Consider the following 10,334-nt stretch of genomic DNA (forward strand, 5'->3'; position numbering starts at 1 on the left):
ACTGACAGTTCCCTTCTTCCTCTCCCCTCCCGTTGGTGAAAGGAATTCCCTGATTTGAAGGCTCCGCAAGGCGGGAGAGTTCGGGGACTAGCCCGAAGTAATGTGACAAACGGTTCCAGGCTAGCTCCCTGACGATGGGGAGGTGTTTATTTGGTAGTCCGACGACGCGCCGAATCGGGAGTCCAACACTGTGCGTAAATGCATTCACCTACCCTACCCCAAAACAAACCTCTTCATTGACCCCAGGAGGGAGTTTGTTCAGGTTATCAGGAACCAAGTCTCCGGTGTGCAAGCTAGCAAAATTGAAATGATAGGCAAGCTAAAATTCCAGGTCGGGACTCTGGAAAAGGAGCCAATCTCAAAGCCAAAAGTACAAAAGCCGCTTTTTACGAGGTAACTAGCACGGTTACTACACGGACATTATAATATAAGAAATATACTCTGCTACTCCCTGGATGTAGCAGTAACAACGTTAGTACCAACGCCTTCAAAAAAACGCTAATCATAATAAGACTAGAGTTAAGAACTATGATAATCCAGTCTACTCTGGGAGGTAGCCACTTGACCAAAGCTGTGAGCAGATATGCGCAGTAGCGGGGTGAAATTGGTGGCGTATACTGACACTGACTGACACTTTCCAGCGCCCCCTGAATGGGACGCCGATTCGACCAGCCACTAGGGACGAGCTGCTGGAGATCTGAAGTTAAATAGGCGACAGCAAAGCCCCGGGTTTGGACGGCATACCGAATAAGGCCCTCAAACTTGCCGTCAAATGTAGACCGGATATGTTCGCTTAGCTGTTCGAAACGTGCATGTCCGAAGGTATCTTTCCTGCACTATGGCAGCGGCAGAAGCTGGTGCTGCTGCCTAAGGCTGGCAAATCTCCATGGGAACCGCCCGCCTATAGACCCATATATCTTCTAGACCCTATGGAGAAAATGTTGGAGCGGATAATTTATAATAGATTATTCCCAATCCCAATTCAGATAGGCAGTATGGGTTCAGTGAAGCCAGATCAACCATTGATGCCATCAAAATGGTTACTGGCTTCGTCAACAAATATTGTGTGGTGGTTACCCTGGATGTGAGGAGTGCATTCAACTCGGCCAATTGGAACCTTATACGAAAGTCTCTGGCACCTACTTCGCCGCTATCTTCAATAGACACTTGCAAGAGCGGACGCTCTGGTATAATACCGATGATGGACCCAAGGAGTACAGGAGTTTTAGTGGATAAAAATCCCACACTCTGGCGTGCCCAAGCAACGAGAGAGTCTTTTGAACCTGAGACCAAATTTTCCTTTTTCGGCTCTGCATGTTTCTGGGGAAGCACGGATACCACGTCGATAGAATTTTCAATTTTTAGATTCAACTAATGTTTCGATCCAATTCTGCGAACTTTCCTAGTTGTCGAAGACTGTGGCGTGATGTCTGATGAATACGTTAGGCGGGGCAGAATTTCCCTTTTCAACGCTTCCAAATATGTCAATGAAAGACCTGGCGAACCTCGTGATTATTCGGGCTTAGGATTGTTGCTCTCCACACCATTTTCGTAGTCAGTGAAATCCCTTCCTTGACTGCCGTTGGAGCAGCTGCCCACAGGTGATTAAACGTCGTTTGAGATCGATTGACATCAACTCATCTGAGGTCCACGTTTTTTTTAACGCTTTGTGTAAAACAAAACCTTATTAAAATCGATTCACCGTCTGTCTGTCTATCTGTCACACCGACTTTTCTCCAAAACGGCTAATCCGATCCGAACAAAATTTGGTGGACAGATGGGAACTAGAAATTCCAAGCCGCAAGGTTACTGAGCCATGTCCAAGGAACATAGGAGCACATTCTTCTTTAAAAAGTCGGAATCTTCTAGTGAAACCTTAGAACTGCTTGTTCAGACGTAGCGAGGATGAGCGTGAGTCAGAGCCTTGCTTGGAGAGTTTGCAGCCAGCCACTCCAGCCGCGCGAGACTATCAAATCGATAATTTCCGAGGATAAGCTCGGCTAGGCTATGAACAGCTTGTTCGCTTATAAATCTTCGGGTCCAGATGACACAATGCCAGTTACATAAGCAGTAGAAAAGACGCCGTGGCTTGTCAAAATTTACCGGAGCTGCATTTCTTTAGGATACGTACCCCAGTCTTGGAGACGCACGAGTGATTTTCATACTGAAATGACTTTCCTTTTTCAAAACTTTCTTTATTAAGAGGTATAGACAAAAGACTGTGCACCACTTTATGCTGGTGTGAGTGGTTACACGTCCTGACAATAGTACTTGGAATTCGAAGCCGTTATTCCTCGTTAGTATTTTTATGCCGAGAAAGGGAACGCCACCGTTTGATTCCTCTTCCATCGTGAATTTTATAGTAGGGTGCCACTTATTGATTTGGTCAAGTAAATCTTGCTTATCTCCCTCTTTTACAATTGACACAACGTCATCTATATAGCGCAACCAAACTCTAGGTTTGGTCATCTGCTCTTCCATTTTCTTTTCTAGGCCTGACATAAAAATTTCACTTAATAGTGGGGATAATGGGTTCAACAACGACATCAAGGGAGCCTTGACTAGTATTGGATTGGAGGGATATCTTACGCATTTGATTATCTTCATGCTAATAACCAGGATAATCCATTCGGATCTGGTAGGCAACCATCTGACCCGAGTTGTGAACAGAGGCACACCTCCGGGTGGCACGATCTCTCCGGTGCTCTGGTTAATAGTGATGGAGGAGATTTTGCAGATATTGGATAGCAGTGGGGTGAAGATAGTGCGTGTGCAGGTGCTACTAAGGCTCTGTAGTTCTGTCCGGCGGATGCTCTCAATGTACTCCTTCATTTCCTCCCCTAGACCTCTACATTAAATACGTTGTAGCGCGCAGTGCGGCCATAGTAACATCCTATAGGAAGTACCTCGGAAAATCTGGGCACTCCTACGGACTATTCCACACGCAAGCTGAAATTTACGAGAAACTTTGCTGTGGACTTTCCAACCAGGGCAGAATAGAAAATTGGTGGCGTGTTGCAATACTATGACAAAGTATTCTTCAGTGACGGATCAAAGATGATCTGTGGAGTAAGTGCGGGAGTTTTCTGGGATACACACAATGTTTCCGAGTCGTATGGTCGCCCAGGTTTCGCCAGCTTATTCCAAGCGGAAGTACTGGCGAAAGTAGAAACCTGTCGATGGCTGAGATATGATTCGAGCCCCAAGCATAACATAGCCATTTGAATCGACAGCTAAGCGACCAATAAGGCCTTGTACTCAACAACGACATCCCCCAGACTTGTGGGGCAGTTCAGAAACGAGCTTAATTTTTTGGGCGGCATGCTCAAGCTTACCCTTATCTGGGTTCCCGGTCATAGGAATATAACGGGGAATGAGCAGGCTGACGGATTGGCCAGGCGGGGCTCTGCTCTTGGCAGACCTTCGGCGGGTACAGTCGGTATCTCGCTGGCGACTGTTAAGGGCGGAATCTACTCGCACGATCTAGCAGCCGCGGACCTCAGATGGCGAAGGCTCACCACCTGTGCCAAGTCAAGGAGGATTTGGTCCGCTTATAACAAAACCCGATAACGAGAGTTTCTATGCCAAACGCGTGCAAATGCGGAGAAGTTTGCGGCGCACGCATGGGGAACTGGCCCATAGGGGACAATGCTGTCAGGAACGGCATACCTACAATTCGCATTGCTGAAGGTGCGGAAAAGACGGGGAAGCGATCGATCAGCTCTAGCTGAGTCAGACTAAGGACACTGAGTAAACCATCCTTTAAGGACCTCAGAGAAATTCCTAACTGCAGGGTGTGAGAGCTGCTTTCCTTCATGAATGCTACGGGCTAGCTCTGATGATCTGAGCCGGCTGGACTCTGCCTCCCTGCTCTCATAACTGCAGTCACGAATTTAGAAATTTGTGGCATTAAAACGGCACACCAATGCGCTAACTGGGCTCCTCGGAACGACCACTGATACCTACCATAATCATGTGGAGTACCAAATGAAAGACTCCGATGAGTACTTTCCGAAAATTATATTAGTTTTGACATAGATTGCGAAATGTGCAAGTAAGGAATCAAAATGCGCACACTTAAAGTGAGACAGAATTCATTTTCGGAAACTACCCAACCCAAAAATCTGAAAAAAATCAGAATGATGCGCTTATATGAAAATCTAGGCCTCAAAATATATCCCATTCCGATATCTGCTCAAACAAACTTACTAATAGTGCATTAGCAACTTTTAAAAATTGACTGGAAAACTCCCCTTCAGTTCGCTCCTGACCCTAAATTTTGCACCGACATAGAGCACGTATAGTTTCCTGGAAATCTGCCCATTGGTGCCAAAGTTGTAGCTGCCGTCAAAAGTAACGAGAATAATTGACATTCCAGTGAAATATTAAACGCAACCTGGATGAAGTGGCGTTCCACAACTGGTGTTCTTTGTGATGGACGTATCAAATCTAAAACTTTCCGCAATGTTGTCCGTCTGCCGCTCTCTACAGTTATGGGTGTTGGCCGACTATAAAAGACAATGAACGGCGTCTTGTGGTTATGGGAACTAAGACGATGCATTGGACTAGTGACGTGACACGTTTTAATCACATCCGAAATGAGGATATCCGCAATCGAAATGGGGTTGCACCGATCCTGGAAAAACTGCGAGTGAGGTGTTTTCGATGGTGTGGTCACGTAATCCGCGCTAACGAGAATTCACTTACTAATATTGGTCTGAACATCGTAGTCAATGGTAATAGACCCCCTCCCTACCTTTCCAACAAATGTCAAAACTAAGACCGGCTTCGGAAAGTACCGAAGACCTTTCATTTGATACCCCACATGACTACATTTGATGAAAAAAAAATTTACACCCCGTCCGTGTGACGGACAGACAGACAGGGTTGTTCAGGATTTACTTGAGTAAACCACGTTCGAATCTGATATGGGGCGTACACTATTCGACAGTTTCCCGGCACTTGCAATAACTTGGAAAGGTGAAAAAGCTCGACAACTGGGTTCCGCATGCCCTTACGGAGGAAAACATGGAAATTTGCAGTTCTCTACTCACCCGCAACAGTACCGATCCCTTTTTGCACAGAATAGTGACATGTGATGAAAAGTGGATATTATACGACAATCGTCGCCGATCAGCGCAATGGCTAGATGCTGATGAGCCACCGAAGCACATGCCGAAACCGAGCCTTCACCCGAAGAAGGTAATGCTGAGTGTTTGGTGGTCTACAGCTGGAGTTATCCACTATTCTTTTTGGCATCTGGAGGAACGATAAATGCACATAAATACTGTGCCAAACACGAGGAATTGGACCAAAAATTGAGTAATTGAGTATTCAACGGCCGAGATTGGTCAACAGAGATGGTGTGATACTCTTTCACGACAATGCACGACCTCACGTATCCAGAACAACGACTCAAAAGTTAAACGAATTGTAGTATGAGACTCTGCTGCATCCACCATATTCACCGGACCTTCCGCCAACCGACTACCACTTTTTTAAGCATTTGGATCATTTTTTGGTGGAAAAACAATTTAGGAACGAAGAGGCTGTCAAAATTGCCTTCGACGAATTTATCAACACCCGACAGTTGGACTTCTACACCCGCAGCGATCACCAGGCAATCTTGTTTGGGACATGTGTCCCGCCACAGGACAAAGAAAGTGAGCAGACCTTCATAGAGGTGTGGTTAGATCAAGCTGATAAAGCAGGCGCCTCTACGGAAATGTCGCCCAATTCATCGCCAAAGTATGTGACGCGTCCATACCTAGGAGCTGCTCGTTACCCAGTAGAAGACAAATTACTGGTGGAATGTTGAAGTGGCTGGCCTTCGATCAGCCTGCCACCGAGCTAGAAGAGCGGCTCAGAGGGCGGAAGGTAGAGTCGATCAGGGGCAAAAAAGGCCCGCGCCTATAAGGCAGCCCACAAAACCCTCAAGCTCGCCATCCAGCGAAGCAAGAGGAAATGCTTTAAGGAACACTATTCAGAAACGGACGTAAACCCGTGGGGAAGTGCCTACAGAAACGTGATAGGACGATTCAGAGGCCTTTTCATCTTCACAGATCACGTGTCCTACTCTGAAAATCATTCAGAGGTTATACCCCAAGCAAGAGGAGGGCACCGACAATTCCAACCACCTCTGAATGTGGCGGCAATTCCACCAGCCACCAGAGACGAACTGCTGGAGATCTGCGGTAGAATAGGAGACAATAAAGCACTGGGCCTGGACAGAGTACCGAATAAGGCCCTTAAGCTTGCCGTGAAATCCAGACCGGACATGTTCGCTAAGTTGTTCGAAGCGTGCATGTCCGAGGGGATATTTCCAGCGGTATGGAAGCGGCAGAAGTTGATACTTTTGCCTAAGCCTGGTAAACCTCCAGGTGAATCATCCTCATTCCGACCCATATGTCTTTTGGACACTGTGGGGCAAATGTTAGAGTGGGCAATCTATAATAGATTACTCCCGGTTGTTGAGAGCCAAAGCGGCCTTTCAGATCGGCAGTAAGAGGTTCCGTAAAGCCATCAAATTGGATACTGGCTTGGCCGAAGATGCAATTCACGGAAAGGGTAGTACCAGCAAATATTGTGTGATAGTAACCCTGGATGTGAAAAATGCATTCAATTCGGCCAATTGGAATGTAATACGCAAATTCCTAGCGAAGGCTGATATTCCCCCCTTCTTGTGGCTATCGTCGATAGTTATTTAACTGAAAGGAGGTTCTGGTAGGACATCGATGACGGACCCCAGGAGTACGTTGTTTCCGCGCGTGTCCCGCAGGGCTCCGTATTGGGCCCATTACTGTGGAACATCATGTACAACAATGTACTTAATCTTCCCCTTCCAAGGGAGGCCACAGTGATGGGTTATGCTGGCGACATAGCGCTGGTTGCTGTCGCAAAGCATCTTGAAGGTGTTGAGTTATACTCAAGCGAGGCCATCAGTGCTATTGTTGGCTAGAGAGCTCTGGTCTGACACTTGCGAAGGAAAAAACAGAAGCGGTCCTCATCACCAAGCGCCGGGCGAGAAGTTATGCCTGTATTAGAATCGGTAATCATATCATCATTTCCAAGTCGACCATCAAATGCTTGGGGGTGGTGATAGACATGAAGCTCAGCTTTAAGCAACACGTGCAGTATATTTGCGACAAGTCATCAACTGCTAGAATGGCCTTGGCAAGGATGATGCCGAACATAGGAGAGCCACGGCATACCTCCATGTTGCTTATAGCCAAGGTGGCGACCTCAGTCATACTCTATGCGACCCCAGTTTGGAGAGAGGAGTTGCGGATTTCAGAGTGCAGTCTACAGGAGGACAGCCCTGAGGGTATGTTCTGCCTTCAGGACTGTCTGAGAATGATGCCGATTGACATCTTGACAGATGAAATGGCGAATATATACCATGCGAAGTCAATCTCTCCCTTATTGCAGACGAAGAACGCTGAGAGGGAGCGATCCATAAATAGATGGCAAGAGCGGTGGGAACGCTCAGGAAAGGGTCGGTGGACTCGCAGACTCATTCCTACCATCAAGGAGTGGTTGGAGAGACGGCACGGTGAGATTAATTATAATCTCACACAGTTTCTCATGGGGCACGGAGGATATCGCCAATACCTGCACAGGTTCAAATTGGAGACCTCACCCGATTGTCAAAATTTCGATGGAGTCCCAGAGGATCCAGAGCATGTATTCTTCCCCTCTCCGAGACGACTACTTTAGGTATGCACCGAATCGGAAGCAATCTTTTGGACATTTAATCCGTATTCGGTAAACATCTTTCCAATGTCACATTGCAACCACAAAACCTCTTCAACCGCAACATTTCCGAATGAAACTCTAAATCACAATCGCAAGCGTGACTGACAATAATAGTCCCCAACAACCGGTAACTTGTGAGCCATTAATTGTTTTCTATTCACGAGAGTTTATGACGCTCGGGTTGAATGTAAACAACTTCAAGGCTGCCGCGGTTCTAATGTGAATTGGTGGCAAAACAATTGAGAAACTGAGCGCCATGGCGGCCCGGAGATTCGTCCCAAAGACCCAGAATCGCTTTTTGGGGCACTTGGCTGCTGTGCGTGTTGTGTACTTTTATATTTTACGAAATTGTGAACAAGGCCAGTTTATAGTGCGAGAAATGTGCGTACGTGAGATCTGCCACGACTACGAATGTAAATTAACTTGAAGTCCCTAAGGGAAGGATGGCAACCGACCTTCCGGATGCGCTGCACATGCCCACACCCAAGCGTGGCACGAAACCTTCCCAGTAAAGAGACGAAAGTGCACAATCAACAGCTGATTCCCGGGAAACACCCTCCGCAAACGATAAGACCAAAACATCGAAACTTGTAAACAATTGGGCGCAATGTTGAGCAACGGCGGTTGGCCAAAGGTAAACAATGGGAAGTGGAGCGCGGACTGACATTGCATGTCGTAACCCCACCGCACTGCCAGGTTGGGACGGTGCAGCGGCTCTTGAATTACGCCGTACGCCCGATTTGCATATTCACTTCGAAAACAAACCAATAAAGAGGACATGAACATTGAGCGAGTTGTTTGGCAGCGCGTTCCACGGCAAGCGCAGCATTGGCTCGGTCGAGACCAAAACAACAACTCGGCAAGCATCACCAAACAACCCGTTCCGCTTCCCGCAGCGGACCAAGATCGCGGCGGCTCTGGGACCGGTTGCAGGGGCCCAAGCAATGCACAGAATCTATAAATAGCGCAGCCCAGCTCTGTGGCTAAATCGCTTCAATAAATTTCTCTGACGCGACGGCTAGAATGGGAATTAGTTGATATTCAGTGGGCTCGGATCGCTGCTGCTTGTGCCTGCGCTCAGCTGGAATGAATGACCCCCGACTGGAGGGTTTCGATCGAGTTTTTGAAACTCCCACAGTTGCCAAGGGTTCAAGGCTCTTAGGAACTTGGGGATTATCTCTCAACAATTTGACTAAAATCATCCACGAGTTGGCCGAAAGTTCGTACTTTTCCACTTTGATAAAACGCGCGCTGATTGCGAAATTCGAACCCCGAAATGTGGTCCACATGGCCCGGAAAAATGACATAAGACTTTGCACTTACCCTCCTGCGACCAGATGAATGACGGTATCGCGCTCCCGCTTGGACATCGTTCTTGAACCTTGGCCGACCCTTGACCGCGGGGTTGGGATCACTTCACGAAACACAGTTGAATTTTTGGGAACGACTCAATCACACTGAACTTCACTTGCACCAACTTTTTCCACTTTGTGCAGTTACATAGTATCGCACGGCACGGAAGCGATTGGGGCACCACGCGAAGCGACTCCTGCACGGTCCTTCTGCCACGAATTGTCCTCAGCGCCCTTGGCAGCTACGCGAGGGGGTCAAATCCAACGATCTGGATGCCGGCGCCAAGTCACTCTTTCACTTTGTATCCACTTTCTCGCTTGCCAGGGCGGAAGCGAAGAAACCCTTCCTCTTCGAAACGGCACCGGTTTTCTGTCGCCGACGCTCGAATGCTTCTCAGCCGCAATTCAGACAACTTTTTTCTTGTTATGTAATTTTCACAGCGACAGGAACGAGGAGATGAGATGCGAGGAACTACGCAACAAACTGGCGACGGCCACTTGCTCGCCGGGGGCTTGTTCGCAACTGGCGCTCCGTGGGCTCCTCCGCTCGGGCTAATTCAGCTGCAATACGAACTGCACTTCACACTGGTGCGCGTTAATTGCACTTTTTCAAAACAACAATTTTTGGCAACTGCGGAACACTCGGTGAGGTTAGGTCCGATTCCGGGGTTGGGGCTGATTGGAACTGCGTCGAGGGGGTTTTAGCCGGGCAAGCAGGCGCATTCGATAGAGTTCATTCAGCTGAACCGATTGGCCGAGATCAGTGCTTTGCATGGACCGAAAAACAATAACCAAAGTCGCGGTACTTTCGCTCCGACAAGGCGAGCACTTACTCCGTCACAGTAGCGAGTGAATTGTCAGCCGCGCAATGTTTTCAAGTTTTGATAGCTGCCAACTTTCAACTGTTATACTGATCTTTGAAGTGTTGCCAGAAGCTGATGTGGGTATACCAAACTGATATATTGGTTTTGGTAGTGCATATAGACTGTGATTTGTGCACAATACCGAGAAACCGGAAACTTGTCGCTTTATAGATAAAAGGTTTTGAAAAAGGAATTTCATGTGAAAGGGGCAAGTTTGAACTATTATAATTTTATTATAATAATACGATTTCATATGAATTTCTCTTTCCCCATTTGCCTATACACCTAAAGTGGGTGGCGCCGAATTGGGCGTAGGTTAATTTAACTGGCGAGGATCTGTTTGTTCGTTGATCATGTTTTTGGG

The 10,334-nt window shown here is 47.4% G+C and overlaps 1 protein-coding gene across 1 annotated transcript in view; it reads right to left on the reverse strand.

The window, feature by feature from the left end:
* Positions 1–9,970, reverse strand: part of LOC119647455 (mitochondrial carrier protein Rim2) — an 88,892-nt gene extending 78,922 nt beyond the window's left edge. The window contains exon 1 of the mRNA XM_038048389.1: positions 9,079–9,970. Coding sequence (XP_037904317.1) covers positions 9,079–9,125 — 47 coding nt within the window. The 5' untranslated portion in view covers positions 9,126–9,970. The remainder of the gene's footprint in view (positions 1–9,078) is intronic.
* Between the last annotated feature and the right edge of the window lie 364 nt (positions 9,971–10,334).

This window comes from Hermetia illucens, chromosome 1 (genome assembly GCF_905115235.1).
Source record: "Hermetia illucens chromosome 1, iHerIll2.2.curated.20191125, whole genome shotgun sequence".
NCBI classification, from domain to species: Eukaryota; Metazoa; Arthropoda; class Insecta; order Diptera; family Stratiomyidae; genus Hermetia; species Hermetia illucens.